The following is a 16,053-nucleotide window of genomic DNA, read 5'->3' on the forward strand; positions in this document are numbered from 1 at the left end:
ATTTGGTTTCATTTATTTTATTACCAATAACACAAACTGATTTTCTTAGAACTAATGTCCTTGTGGACCCAGAACAACATAAGTAAGATCAGATACTTTAACAGCTGCTCCATATTAAATTTAATTTACTGAAATGTTTTCAGACACTGCACAAGGACGATTTCATACTGTAGCACCAGCACAAGACAGGCATTTAAAATTTGTTACTGCAATGTTGCCTGGTCAAGGGCTGAGCAAGTCAAATAACTGGGTAGTCCTGTAGAGACTTCTACTATGAACATCAGGCTGCCTTTACCCATCAGCGTCTTTTTACCCTGTTTTTCCTTCTGATACCCCTTTCACCACAACCCAATTTTTCTATCTTCCTGCTTGCTTTCTCCTTCTGCTGTGTAACATCTGAACCCTCAGATACCTTCTCTTTTCTCTCCTTTGTAGGAATTTCTGGCCTTTGAAGTCTCCCTGTCTGCAGACAGGCAGGTAGAAGGGTAAGACTGGTAGCTATGCGTTGCCATAATCACAGCAATACTGGCTGACTCCTTAGTGGGTTGACTAGCCAGACAGCTGAGGCAAAAACGCTCATAGCTTCCTCTTGCCGCTTTTGTGATAAGGACACCTGTGGGGGGGAGGACCTGATATGCTGTGCAGTGTGTGGCATTCCCAAAATACTTTTTATATATTTTTTGATGTACCACATGTCTTCTATGTACCGGATGAACCCTGCAAGCCAGGCCCAACCTGGCTGGAGCTTCAGGTTGATGTATTGTTTCATGTTTTCACTTCCACTTAAAATGAGAGAATATCTTTTGTGTTTCAGCCTGTGCTACGGACATCTTAATTTTCTCTCTTAAAGTAAAAATACACCAATGGACTTAAAGTTTGAAATAAGTAGGGTCATAGTTGCATTTTGTGTCTACCAAAAATATTAAACCTGTGGGCCAGGAACAACAGAATAATAGATGTTTAAGGTTTAGTCAAAGATCCATATCCATACACAGGCATAATATTATCATATGAATAGAGTAATAGAATTGCTCATATGGATCAAGTCATAATTTGTTTAAGCATCGGTGTGACTGAAGCTGTATGGACTAATGGCCTTTGCAGTTCTCATTTCAGAGCTCTTCCCTTTTGCTGGGTTTGCTTGGTTTTGTTTTAAACCTTCCATGGCAGAATGACCTTTTGCATGCTGTTAAGTCATGCCCTTCTGGTTTTTTGAAATCTGCTTATTCTTTCCTGTTGTTGCATTCAGTTCTCATGCTGTTGAACTAAATTGGATTGTGAGGTGAACAAAAATATCTAGCAACTATTACAGTAATAAATTTAAACATAAACATTGCAATATGTACCAGACAAAAGCAAAATCAGCTTTATTTCAATAGCCATTTGACACTGCAGGATTCATTATGTGGAATTCCACTATACAGAAAGAAGAATGTATTCATGGAACAAGCTGGAATCATTTAATAATTGAATAGCTGGATTCTGTTAAGAGGGATTTTCTGGTTGCTGTAGGAGGGGATATCCTGCTAGTATGTTTTTCTATATCTCTCTCTTGTTTAGAAACTTACTTGAACTTGTAAGGTTGCATGCAATATTACCAAACTTTAAATATTTAGGCATTACAAATTAGACAACTTTCCCCTGTACAAAGGATTTGGAATATCAGCAATATGATCATTTTATTGTTTGTTTGGGGGTTTTTAAGAGTTTTTAAAGAGTTTCTAGTTTTACTTCTATAATTGCATGGTGTGATAAGTTTTTCTTAACGAAAACATATTCTCCTGTAAATGCATCAGATTTGGAGTTTGGGCTTCAGAAGTATCACAAGTTTTAGCAGCACTGCAAGTAATAGGTATCAAAGTTGCAAGTGTGCCCTTTCAATCCACTTTCCCCAGTTATTTCTGGAACTGCAGGAAAAGATATTGCAGAAAAAGCTGAGTGGTGAAATTGTGTACTGCATTAATCTAGAATTTCCTATTGTGTGGACTAATGAAAAGAGGAAAGCAGCTAAGTCAGAAGAGGAAGACATCCTCAGCCCTTAGAAAGCTGAAATTGCCATTGCATAATTTTAAGCAGAAAAAGAGCTCTTTCTCCACTATATTTTTTTTTTCCAACCAGTGACCTATAACTCCAAAGGCAGTAACAAGGGAACTGAAGTAAAGCTGTCAACTAAAGCCAAGGAAATCAAATTCTCTAACTTTCTAAAAAGCTTTCAAGTTTGGAGTTGTTGGGGTTTTGGGGTTTTTTTTCTGAAAACGGCTTTGTAAATTCTTATGCATATTACACAGGTATTTCATTATTATCAGATATATTTTCCCTTTCTTTTGCAGTAAGTGGTTCTGGCATATTTTCAAATAAAATAAGGAGCTGCCAGCTTCAAAAGATGGGAAAACTCTTTGGTGTGCAATGTAGCACAATACTGATAATCGCTCTAATGTAAATATCCCTGTAGTGTTTCAACTATGCAGCTTAAGTGATGCAAATTCACTGTGAAATTTTAGCTAACACTTAAACTGGCTTTGTCTGATTCCAGCTGTTGCATGCATGTTCTTCACAGCTACGCAGCAATTCATGCAACTTCTGCATGTAGTTTTTTGGAATAAGTTTCAGTTTTTCTAGGATGCATATGTGTATCAATCTACAAGAATGTGTTGACCTCAGTATTCAGGTAGATGACGGTACAGAAGAACTTAGATGCAAGTCTGAAACTAGAGACTACAACTCAGATACTGTGTTTTACACAATTAACTGGGTTTTTACCAGAAAAGCTGCCTATATTGTCAAGAGATACAAAGAATATATATCTAAAACAAAGCAACTCCTTGTTACATTTTCTAACTCTGTTAGATTTTGGGGTGGTTTTGACAAGTTGATTCACACTTCACAAGTATCTTCAGTTACTATTTTGGTGAATGTATTAAAGCTTCGAATAAATGCATCATTTTGCTAATTAGAGGAAAATATAGCAACTGGAAGAAATAATGGCATAACATTTTTAGTTATGAAAATACATTTAGCTATTCAGTCCTCTAATATATTGAATTCAGGGGACTTTTGAAAGCCTAAATATTATTACTGTATCTTGAATTAATCTGAATGGCTTTAGTGGACTACTTAAATGCAAATGATATTTTGTCAAGAAAAGTGTAATAAAAAAAAAAAAAAAAAGATTGGCACTTCAGGAGACCACAGGTTTGAAAGCAGAGTTTCCATTAGTCTTTCAACTCTCTCTAGTGATCTTGTATGTTCTGCTCTATTATTCCACAAAATAAGCTTATCTAAACTGACAGAACAATATCAGTGTTGTGAATCTATTTATGTAGGTTCAACTAGGCTGTTCATAAATCCAGTATCGCACATTATCAGTTCTGTTTAAAGAAACAATAGAAAGCATTGCTTCTACATGTAAATGCAATCACCTTCCCTTCGTAAAGTTAAACTGGCTTCATTTAAGCATGTATGCTGCTTAGGTGTAGTCACCCTGAAATAAGCTGTTGAGGGCATCCAATTTAACCTAGGGCATATTGCGCTACTCCTAAGCTTTCAGCAAGTTTACATCAGTATAATGGAGATAGAAGGGAAATGCCTTAATTCAGATATAAAAGAACAAGTACTGTATGTCATAGACAACACGTCATTCTGTTTTTCAGACAAGACTTTCAAAAGGTTAATGGTATGTATTGCCTCAAATTTTATATGCCAGACTTCAAAAGTAAAGAAATTGATTCAGAGATGTTCAGAATGATTTCTGAATATCAAAATCTGCAAAATTTTGTAAGGTTTGGCTGCCCAACATCATTACCTATTTCTTAAAAATTTGGTCTCTGACGGGCTGAGGCCGCTGAAGACCACATCTTAAAATGTTGAGTTTTTCTACCTGCCCAAGGTTTTTGAAGCAACAAACTTAGTGACTTATGATTTAAAACAAAAATATAAACACCAACACTTATACCATAGGCCATGTTATCTGGGTGCTTCCAAATAACTTCTTTGAAACAAGAAGCATAAGGCAAAAGACAGTGTTGAATAGTCTTTGAATTAGTATTAAAAAGTAATAATGTACAGCATGAACAGGAGGTTTTTTAATTCTCATTTATAGTAACAGTTCTACTGATGAAGCAAAACGAAGTGTAAAGCAACAGCCACCTTCTCCATCTTGCTTGCGTAGACTTCCAAAAGCTTAAAGAGCAATCTTAGTATAAAAAATAAATCCCACCTTCCTGCTTGAAGATGGAATGATATTTCCAAATCTTCTTGAAACAAGTAGAAAACTGTTTACAATAGTTTTAGAACAGAGCACATAGCTGGAGTTGCTATTTAAATTAAATTTGAAATATTTTCGTAAGTAAATTAATTACCAGTGACTGAGAACTTCAGAAATGACAATAAACTGTTAACAGTACTCTTTGTAATTTCTCTTTTTATTTTTAATCTTTGTTCAAGGTTTTTATGTTTCTCAGATGAACACCTGTCATTGTTAATTACTTGTTTGCAATTCTAAGTGGAACATTTGAGTAACCATCAAACAGTTACAGAATTTATGATAGATATAGGTGGAGTAAAGCAAGAAATAGTCTCAAAGTTCTCGTATTTGTAGTCAGCTTTAAATTAAACTAGAGCCTTCGATATGCTATCATCACAAGTCCTGCTTAGCTAGTATCTCCCAATTTTCAAGTCAAATAAAAAAAAAAGTTATGTGCACATTTTCTGCCTGCTATGTAGAAGAAAACATTCCTTTCTAACCTTTGCAAATGATCTATTTACATCCTGAAGCATAAGATTTCATTATCCTTATCTTAGTAGGCATAAGAACCAGTGTTAGTAGCCATGAAATTATTCAAAGCTTTTAAGAATTCTAGCTGCAGTATCTGACTCTCTAACCTCTTTAAGGCTGACTGCACACTGTGTATGACATTTTCTTTTATTTCCTTTAATTTGGTTGAAATTAATTTCATTTGTATGATGAAAGAAAAAAGGAAGATCTAGGTTGCAGTCTCCTCATAATCCTAAATATTTCACTAAAAAGTAATTCTAAAAGCTTTTCAATGTTAAATATTACAGCAGCACATTGTTCTTTTGGAATAAGTCCTTCAGAATTCAGCATTAGTGAAGGAAATTTTTAAAGAAAATTCTTTATTATGTTCTAGCATGATCAAGTAATACATACCTTGTTTGGTTTTATAACTAAGTCAAATTTAATAAACCTACCTTTGTTCCTTGCCACTTTTATACTGGTAACCAGTGCTTTCAGATATTATGTGTTTACTCTAATTTGAGAATTACTGAAATTTTGCATTTGCAAATTGAGACCTAGAGATTGAGCAATTTAGCCAAGATCATGTAAGGGAAGTCAGTGACAAAGCGGGGACGGACTCAAGATTCAAGTCCTATACTATTATCTCAACTTATTAGAAAAATCTCCGTTCTTAAAGAGAAAAGCTGCTCAGCTAATGCTGTCTGCCACAGATGCCATAATCTAGGAACTCACCCAACAATGTACACAATACACCTTACCCTAACAACAGAGGGTACAAATCTGTTTAAATATTGCCACATCTACTTGCTCATTACATGGCTATGCATGCGGAAAAAGTAAATCTAAAATATGCCTAATCTTTAGGAAGACTGTTATTGTTTCTTTTTACTAATGGCATTTTAACTTAACAAAAAGGTAACTGCATCAACCTGATTTTTCAGACCTCATCTAAGTGTATTTAGTTGACATTTATCTTGCCTTTTTAAATAAAATTATCATAGCTCTAAAACTACAATAATAGAGAATATTTACTTCATGATTAAGCAGACCTTTTCAAAATATGCCTGACAGCATATGGCAAGCTTCTTCCTAAAAAGCTGATGGAGGGCGGGGAGGCTCAGGAAAATAGAACCATGAAGTAATCTTTGTATTGAATTAGGGGTTCAAAATTATCATCATCCAATATACAAAGTGGTTTGTCTCCCATAAGACGATAAAAAGCTGAAGAGCTGCTTCTGATAGTAGGTGTCATATCTTGGTAGTCCCTTGGTGTAAGAGCTTTTATAATACTCTTGTACAGTTACTTTCCAGAGACTTCCCACCGGGATCACTGTTGCTTTATAATGGTAAATGCATGCTTGCACTTATCAGGCTATCTCCAGGAGCCAAGAAGGGGAGTTTGTTTCTGTTTTTTCTTGAGAGGATGTTTGGCTTTGCCAAAGAAGTGTCAGTTTGTTGTTGTTTGGGAGTTTTTTCCCCACTCTGTTCACCGCAACCATGCAAGATGCAGTGCAACTAGTATGGCCAACAGCCAGTTGTCTGAAGCAAAACACTAGCTTTCCGAATCAAGCCTTGGAAGAAATTGTGGAGATGTAGAAAGGACTTGGCTGTAGATTCTTTACAAAATGTGAATTCATGTTCTTTAATTCATATTCTGTTGTTTTGTCGCTTAATTTATAATTTCCAATTCCAGGCATAATCTGTCAGGTGTCAAAGCAGAGAAAAATCTGACACTTAAAAAATACTGACTCTATGTCATATCTTTGTGAAAAACTGTTTCTGTTGATCCATAAACCTACTTGTGGTTGTCAAGTATCCCTTGAACTCATTTCTATTAATCTGGTGAAGGGCTGAATTCACTGCAGTGCTTATGAGGTGCTGATACTATTCCTGCTGTGGAACCAGATCACTTACTAAGAGCCTTTCTGAAGAATGAACAAAGAATCTACATAAGATCTGAATCAGTTTGCCAGAAATCAAAAGATTACAAGATTTTCAATTAAATGGACTAATCGGATACTTTGGAAATGGGATGTTAGTGAACGTGTTGATGGCTGCAACACTTACCTGTTTCCCTGCTGCCTTTTCAGGAAACAAAGAATGTTATTTTTCCCCTACTGTCTCTCCTTTAATTATTTATAATTACATGCTCTCACTAGGACCTAACTTGCAACGACTGTAATCCTGTTGTCATTAAATCAATTTATTATTTGAGAATTTGTTCGTAAGAATTTACTTAGCTAATCCTGTGACACAAGAAAAAACAGTAGTTACTGATTAACATTAATCATAATTAATGTAAACCTTCCCATGTTGAGTCTGAGCTCGTAAATCAATGAGGCAAAAGACTTGGCAGTACTCATATCAAAATAAATGTGGATAGCTGATTTCCTCTCAATTTCCTCAAAAGTAGAGATACAGTTTAACATAGAAATGGTACTCAAAAGAATCATTTTACCTAGAAATCGAAAACATTTAGGCTATTCTCCAAGTGAGTGCCCACAAGTAGTTTGGAAATGTGGGATTGAGCCTTTAAGAATTAAATAATCATGTGGTTGGTTAAAGTTTTTTAAACGTCTTTATTACTGACTCTGACATGTGTATTCATTTAGAAAGTTGGTGAGTTTGGGGTTGGGTTTTTGGTTTTTGGGTTTTGGTTGGGTTTTGGTTTTTTTTTTTCCCAAAAATAGTTAACTGGGCTTCTTTTCTAATTTTATTTCAGCTGGACAGCTTAGCCAGTCAGCACATTTTGCTCTCCAGTTGCCATACAATGTGCTAGGTTTGGGACGTAGTGCTAATTTCCTCGACCATTTGTATGTTGGCATTCCTCGTCCTTTAGGAGAAAAGGTTAGTTGAGATTTAAGACTGTCAAGCTAATATTTATGGTGTTATCTTTCCTAATAGTTTGGATGTAAATACTGCTAGGGACACTTTTTTTTCCCCCAGAAGCAAGAATATCAAATAAGTAAGTTTGAATACAGAAAAGTTTGCCAAAAAGAACCTCGCATGCCTGTTTTTTGGGGGGTGTATAAGCTCTGAACACTAAGACCAAAAGGTGACTGAAGTTGTCTATAAATGTTCACACAGGTATATAGTGCTTGTTTATATGGTAAATGTGTACTAGATCTGAGGGTCCAATTATTATGGTCCCAGCTATAAGACTTTCCTGGGGTTGGTCTGGCCAGCCTGTAAACTCACATAATCCTTTCTGCCTCAGTGATTAAACCATGATCAGTATGATGGGAGGAGGAGATTATCTAATCTTCAGATGAAACATAAAAGTAGGGTCCTGACGATTTTTAGTCTTCAAAGATCTGATGGTACTACTTTAAAAAGTGAAGTATTCGAATTAGCGTGCTGGCCAAATTCTGATTTGGATAATTGCTTTGCCTGCTTCCTTTGTAGAATTGGTTCTTTTCTTCTTCCCCTATTATGTTGTTGCTTTGTATTTTTTAAGCAGATGCTGTGTTTCATGTCAGTAATAGTTATTTTGCTTTTTACTTTTTTTGGTTTAGTTTTTTAAAAGCACTTTGGAGCTTTCAGAATAAAAGGTTTATACAAACATAAGCGAATAATCACTTATATTTTTAAGATTAAAAAAAGCAATTTTTTTGTTTCTCCTTTTGTATGTTTCAACAGAGAATTTCTTTGTTTTTAAGTGCATTGGTTTGTTAAGATTTGACAAAGCCTTTGTTTTTCTTTCAGTCCGTAAGAAAACAAGAATGGACAGCTATCATACCAAACTCCCAGCTTATAGTCATCCCCTATCCTCATAATGTTCCTCGAAGGTAACTTCATCATTTCGATTTGCATTTCACAAAATTACATTAATAGAGAGTTTAAATTAGGCGTTACATCTAGGTTTAAAAATAGTCACTTGTATAGAAAGTAAATTTAAGAACAATCAGGGTGGGAGGGGTCAGTTCTGTAGACGTAGTTGCCTCCTACTAGGCAGAATACTTCTCAAGTATTTATGCAGACTCTTAGATAGTGCCCATAAACAATCAAAACGTATTACCAGCTCAACTACTGTAAATAATAACATATACGCTAGATTTACCAACGTTCTTTTTGACAAATTGCAAGCATGGTAATGATTGAAGCAAGCATCTTTGTTTCACCAAACATGCAATTTCTGTCTAGTTGCATATAAAAGCTTTAGTTCAGCCCTTCCGAATGCAGTACTTGTTGCCACAGGTATGAATGTTTTTGTTTAAGTAAAGGTGAATGGGTTGGTTACAGAAGAGCTTGAACACTGTGTTCACTTTGCAATTAAAATGTTTATCCCAGAAAGAGAGCATGTTTCTCTCTTCGCTATTAGAGAAAACATTAGTCACATATTCCAGCTGCTTTTTGCCGCTTGATCTACTAGTGAGGTCAGTTGCATTTATCATGCAGAAATTATTCTGACATCAGTTTCAGCAGTTAATTTTACTATAGGACAAATAACAGTTGAGAAGTGATGTGCCACTTGAGTTGCTAATTAACAACCACAGGAATAACATCTGCCAGATGAAGAAAATTTACTTAATAGTCTTGAGGTATTTAAAGGTATGTGTTATGCAGAAATTTTTCTGTTTTATCCTTAAACTATTTTTGCTTTCCTGTAAAGTAAGTTTATGAACACTGTAGAACAGCAGAGGCTAGAACGCCCAGAAGCAATCAATTTCATAATAAACACTTCTTAAATTTATATTTTTTTTTAACATAGATATGTTGTTTCCCGAGAGGCCTCAGTGCTCCCTCAACATAGAGCCTCCTGCTGACAGCTTTCCCATGATAGGAAGCCTGGAGTACAAAAAGGGCGTTAACTGAGCTTCAGCACCCCACAACATTTGAGCCATGTCTTCCAGAAGCCCTTAAAGTGCTTAATTTTGTTGCTGTCCAGCATTCTCCTGCCATAATCAACTGGTTCTGTTGCCTACAACTGCAGTCATCCCTGGGTAAACTTCAGACTGAGAGATGCCTAACCAACTGGATCCCATGAGCCTGTCCAAGAGGAGCTTCTCATGTGGATAAAACAATCTGTCTTACAGGCTTATTTAACCCTGCTTTTTCATCTCCCCAAGCCCCAGGCAGTTTTGTGGACAGTTTTACTACACATTTTACTTGGCCCTGAGCAGGGGCAAGAGATAAATCTCCTAATGAGAAAAAAGTCAGTCCCTGAGGATATCCATAGTATTCCTGGAAAGTTAAACAGAAACGGAATTTAGATATGGCATTTCCTGGAAATAATTATATTAAGTCATGTATTTCCAAATAACCACCATTAAGCTTCAGTCTCTAAGTATAGCCACTAGTTTCTGTAGACCAAGCTGTTCCCTGTCTTATGCTAGCAGGCTCTTTTCATCTTTATAAGTTAAATCGGTTTTCTGCTTCCTAATGAAAGATATTAATGTTTCCTTGTATTTTCTTCTTTTGTATAGCTGGAGTGCTAAGCTGTATCTGACCCCAAGTAACATTGTGCTGCTAACAGCTATAGCCTTAATTGGTGTCTGCGTTTTCATCCTGGCAATAATTGGCATATTACACTGGCAAGAAAAGGTAAGCTTAATTAACTAGATTTTTTTCTATATTTTCTATACTATTTAACATTTCCTAGTATTTTACAGTCTTGTACATTGGGGGTTTTTTGAGTAGTTTTCTACAGTATAATTTCTGACACAGACTGCATTAATTCCCAAAAGGTGTTTATTATTAATTCAGTATTTGCTGCAAGCTTAAAAATTGGCATTGTTTTTATTTAAGATTTAAGACGCTTAAAAATGAAGAGCAACGTGGATAAGCTTTTGCCATTAAGCTGTTATTCCTAACTAAATGAGACAGTTTTGTTTCATATCTAAGCTTTCTATTTTGCAGAGTTTTAAGGAGTACTGTTTTGGAAAATGGAACATAAACTCAGTTTACTTATCTTGATTTCTGCTGGTAATCTAAAAATAAGGAAAATGTCTATCTTTCTGTATCTATCTTTGCCGATTGCACTGACATTAGCATTCAAGACTGTATAGGGAGTCAATCGTGTGCATATTGGCTGCTTTGCTCTCTGTGTCTGAATTATACATGCAGCGCATAGAAACCCCTTGATTTGAAAAAGCATTTTGAAATGGGCCTTTCATGTCACAAAAGAAATACATTCCCAGTTTCCTTAACTATGCTCAGCTCACAATCATATCCAACTGGCAGAATTGCCAATAAATGCTACTACATACCCAAACCATAATCTTAGCTGTCAAATAAAATTACTGCACATTTTGACATGGTAGAAGTGTTTGTTATTTTGTGCTTATGGAAATAAAATTATCTTGTTAAACATTCAGATAGGCTTTGCGCATTCTTCATATTTAAATAAAACACACAAAGCAAAGAAATGCAAAGTTTATGATGACTGTCCTTAGCATGTCCTACTGCACCAAGAAAGCATTGCTAACTGGTAGCTAGGACTACACACTGGCTGGGTTTAACTCTGTCTCCAACACATCTTAAGTAACAAGAGTAGCAGAAAAAATACTTGGACTTTGAGCTGCCGAAGGATTAACTACGTATAATTCCATCTGGAGAAATGGAGATTTAATGTCAGCATTTAAAACAATTCTTCATATAATAATAAATGCATTATAATGTAAAGAAGCCCAGAGTGAGGGCTTTCTGAGCCGTTTTAAAACCCATTAGGTATACGTGAGTGAAGTGGTGTATTGGTTATATTATAAACTCATTTCCAACAGCTGCGTCTTGCTCAAAATAGGCACAAATATTTTGATAAAATGTGTGTATTTTCAGACTACTGTATAAACATTTGTTAATTCCTGTAATTTTCCAGTGCCTTCTACTGATTTTTACCTTCCCAATTTTTAGAAGAAATGGTTGAGGTACAGAACAAATAAGAATCTTGACCAAGGCTGTATTGTGCATTGCTGTCATGCCTGGGAATTAAACTCCAAAGTTCCTTGTTTCTAAGCTTGTTCTTGGTTTACTGCCTCTTTCAGTAATCCTCTCGTAAAAATACTGTTCTGCCTAAATGCCGTTTTCCCTTACAGACTCTAGAGTACCTATAGCAAAGAAAGAAAGGGGCAATGTATTGGCAGTTACAATCTCTTATTTTCCCCCAGAGGATATATCTGTCTGTATGCTGCAGTGTTTTATTCAGCAGTTAAAATAAACCATGTACTTTGACCTCTGCAGATAAGTAGTAGTAGGAGCCCTTTGTCTACAATAGTTCTTATATACTCGTTTGCCAGCCAAGTATTGTATTGTTTAAACAACTGTAGGATTTAGGGATAGTATGTTGCTCTGTCATGCCATAGAAATTTTGAACCCATTAAAAAAAAAAGCTTTTAAATCTCAATTACTAGTTTTTAGTTTTGATACATCAAATGAAAGAGAAATTGAGGAAGAATTTACCCCATTTTTCATATTACAACAATATAGTCTGCTACATTAGCTAAGGACCTTGATATTCCTGTATTCTGATTCTTTATAAGTTGCTTTGTGGTCGTGAGGCTAGTCATGTGAACACTACACATTGATGGTAAGACTGCTAGAGAAGTTTTGATGGATTCATCAGAGTATCAGTTACTGTCAAATTTGAAGTAGTAATTTTTTCAGGAAGCATACAAGAAATGGAGTGAAAATTGCTTTTTAAGTGAGACTAAAATTTTGTGCAATGTGACAAGCATTTCAATGTAGGAAAGAGTATGCCACTCCCTTCTTCCCACCCCATTTTTGACATTCAAAATACTACTGATATTGATGAAGTCCCTGCCAAAAAGCCAGACAGATAGATCTTAAACTCCACTGACAGCTATGCTGCTGGCACAAAATACAGTAAAATCCATAGTTAATCCAGTGGAGTTGCTATCCTACATAAACATTGTGAGATGAGGAAATCTTTGGCCTTGAGCCAAAGCAGATGACAAACTTTCATGGCAGAACACATGCACTGATTTCTACCAAAATTGTCATGTATATTTATCAACTGAGATACAAATCTGAATGCCTACACAACAGCATACTGTAAAGGCTTTTCTTCATTTTACTAATTTAAAAAAAAAAAAGTTAGGTATAAGCAAGCTAAAAAGCATTTAAATCTATTTTGCTAAATTCTCTTATGCTAGGATTTACACATACTGTCTGTCATGACAAAAACACCGTTTTCCATAAAAGTTCACACTATGTGTTCAAAAATCCTTTAATAATTGCTTTCATACTCTGTTACTGCTTTAGAACACAAGAGGAGGCTTGTGTGAGAGGACATGTTTTCACACCTTACATGGATTATAGGTACAATTTAAATATGATGCTTTTTTCCAGGCACCATCCAAACTACTCTTTCAGCAGATCAATGTGTGTTCTGCATAACTAAGCAGGAAAATGCATCCTACCTTACATTTTTGTAATACAAACAAAAACATGGAACATTTTTAGTCAACTTGGTGCTGTTAATTGTTGTTTGAACTGCCGTCTTTGTCTAAATTTGTATTTAACAGCATTTTTTTAAAAAGAAGCTCCTTTTAAGTGTAACATAGATGACATTTACAGTTAATCCAGAGTAATTTCATCTCGTATTCATAATGCAGACTAAGTAAATGCATACTAGGAAACATTCTTCGGTTTTGAAATACTCCTTTTAAAAAAGCATTATTAGAAGTAATAGAAAATAATGGGTCATAAGTACTAAAACAGCTGAGCATTAACAGCAGAAGCCAATTTTGAGTAGATTATTGCTATTTCAAACTGACATAATTTAAAAGCTAATTATTGGGGCCTCTTACTAAGCTTTTTGCCTTTTGTCAAATGAGTGACTTGGAAAAAAAATCAACTGTTCTCTGACATTTGACAACTCATTTCTGTAACTGTATTGCTCTAGATCCCACAAAGTGGTTTTTTGTTTTTTGTTTTTTTTTTCAGAAAGCAGATGACAGAGAGAAGCGACAGGAGGCTCATCGGTTCCATTTTGATGCTATGTGACATGCCTTAATATTTATGAAGGAGCTGCTACTCATTTGCTTAATTGAAATACTAAATTCTGATTTGTAAAATGATTACTGTGAAAATACTGCTGGTGTGCTATTTGTAAATGTTGAGTTACTTGGTTTTTACTTGGAAAGTATTAAAATTAGACCTCAATGTCTCGCAAGGCCTTTCAGTTAACAGACTGTATATAATAGCATTTGGTCTTTATTTAACAGAACTGTAAATTTATTTTTCTTAGTAAAGGCATGAAATTGCATGTACCATTGTTTACCACCATTGTTTACCACCAATTCTTTAGTAATATTTGATAGAAAGAAGGCTGTGTAAATAAAGTTCAGCGTTTCAGTGAGCAGAATACTTTGTACCACTTCAATTGGTCTTGTCATTTATACATTCCTGCAAAATAACCTGCATTTCTGAAAACTGAGCAATCTCTCAGATGACTTGATCATTAATTAGTTTGATTGTACTAAATGGTGCTCAACCTAAAGTATTCTGTGTTTTTCTTTGTTTAAATCCATATGTGCAATAGTTAAAGAATTTAGGAACTGGAGAACTGAAAGAAACCTGCAATGTTAATGCAAGTTCAGTAGCTCATCATGGGGTAAATGCAGTATTTATGTGTGTTCTGGAGAGTAGACAACGCATTAAAAAATCAAAACCATAAAAATGTATCAGCATTACATAAACTTTTTATAATTAAATTATAACCACATTTATTTTAGAAAGGCCTAAAGTCATTACTTCTAAGAAAGGTATGGGATTTTTTTGTTTGGTTTTGTTTAAAGAAGTTAAAAGAATCATTTTGTAGTGGAAGGAGAATGAGGATTGACTCCATAAAATTTATTACTAAGGGATGAGATAGATGAAGATTAAATTAAGTAGAATAAGCAATGTACGTTATCTATGTACACTAATATTCCCAAATTTCATAAGGCTGTCATAATTACATTAAGACAAGTAGCTCAACTTTCTGTATTTAAAATGGTGATAATGTTACAATTGCTCAGTGTGCTTTGGATCCTGGAAGAGTCTCTAAATATAATCATGCTTTTATTTAATAGTTATTCCTTAGTGATATGAGTTTACATGATTAATTGTACATTTAAATCTGTCAATTTGCATTCCTGATAAATATTGTTTGATAAACTAGAACGCACTTTCTTGTTTGATAAACTAGAACGCACTTTCTCAACAAACTACAAAGTGTTCATCTTACAGGCAATCACCTCTGCAGTAGGTATTTCCTCCGGTCTGGCACTTGTCCTGTAACACTACCTTTGCTTGTCAATACAGGAACAGAAAAGAGAGAGCAGGTACAAAGCCGAACTGGTTATGTCCACCCTGAATCACAGTCAAACAATTTGTTACCATGGCAGTGCTGAACAGTGACCGATTCATACAGCAGCACCAAGCCAAAAATCGGAAACGTACTGATAAGCGGCCTACTAAGCTGTGAAATTTTACTAGATATTTCTAATATTAACTGATCAGATTCCAACAAAGAAGACTTTCATATTACATTACTGTAACTATTCAGGATGGCATATTTCCTTAATGCACACCTTTAATATTTCTCTTAGAGTGGCATGAAAAGGTAAGATTTTTTTAGAGAAATACTTAATGCTATTGGACTTTTTAAACGCCATTGATAGAATTTGCTTCTGACAGCAAAAGTAGTAACAGATTTCATAATTAAGAGGAAGCACAATTCGGTATATTTTCCTGTCTTTTTCAGAGGGTTGGAGAATAAGGCTAAACGCACAATACCACTGTGGCAGCAAAGTTGTCTGTATCCCTCTATCACAATTTAATAAACATAGATTAGCCTCCTTATGTTTTTTGGAAAAACAATTAGGAATGAAACAACCTCATGCTGACATTTAAGCTGTTGTCAAGTTAACAAAACAATGAACTCGGTATCTTTTGCTTTAAGGTATTTGGCATGCTCAGTAGTGCATCATTGCATCACATTGTATACAATACATTACTGGTGCTTTAATAGCTTTCTTAAACTTTACCACAGGTTCTAACTACTCATAGCTTGGCTCACAACAGTATATGCATACTATTTTGAATTAAGGCATTAAATATTGTTAAATTCTTGTCAAAGGTTTCATGTTGTACTTTGGTTTTCTATTCTATAAGCATCAAGAATATGTTTGGGTAAGGTTATTACTCTTCTACCGGTAAGTTTGAGAAAGCAGCATCAATTAGAAAGTGTAGCTCCAGGTGATTGTCACAGTAACTGAAAAGTGAGAAATAGTTCTAACTACATAAATTTTCAAAATCACTCCACCATAACACAGCCCTGGTGAGAAGTGCTA

At 35.0% G+C, this 16,053-nt stretch overlaps 1 protein-coding gene across 1 annotated transcript in view; it reads left to right on the forward strand.

The window, feature by feature from the left end:
- ITFG1 (integrin alpha FG-GAP repeat containing 1) overlaps positions 1–15,827 on the forward strand; it is an 87,292-nt gene extending 71,465 nt beyond the window's left edge. The window contains exons 15-18 of the mRNA XM_059824734.1: positions 7,479–7,603; positions 8,462–8,544; positions 10,183–10,300; positions 13,661–15,827. Of these exons, the coding sequence (XP_059680717.1) occupies positions 7,479–7,603; positions 8,462–8,544; positions 10,183–10,300; positions 13,661–13,720 (386 nt within the window). The 3' untranslated portion in view covers positions 13,721–15,827. The remainder of the gene's footprint in view (positions 1–7,478; positions 7,604–8,461; positions 8,545–10,182; positions 10,301–13,660) is intronic.
- Positions 15,828–16,053: the final 226 nt, after the last annotated feature.

This window comes from Gavia stellata, chromosome 15 (genome assembly GCF_030936135.1).
Source record: "Gavia stellata isolate bGavSte3 chromosome 15, bGavSte3.hap2, whole genome shotgun sequence".
NCBI classification, from domain to species: domain Eukaryota; kingdom Metazoa; phylum Chordata; class Aves; order Gaviiformes; family Gaviidae; genus Gavia; species Gavia stellata.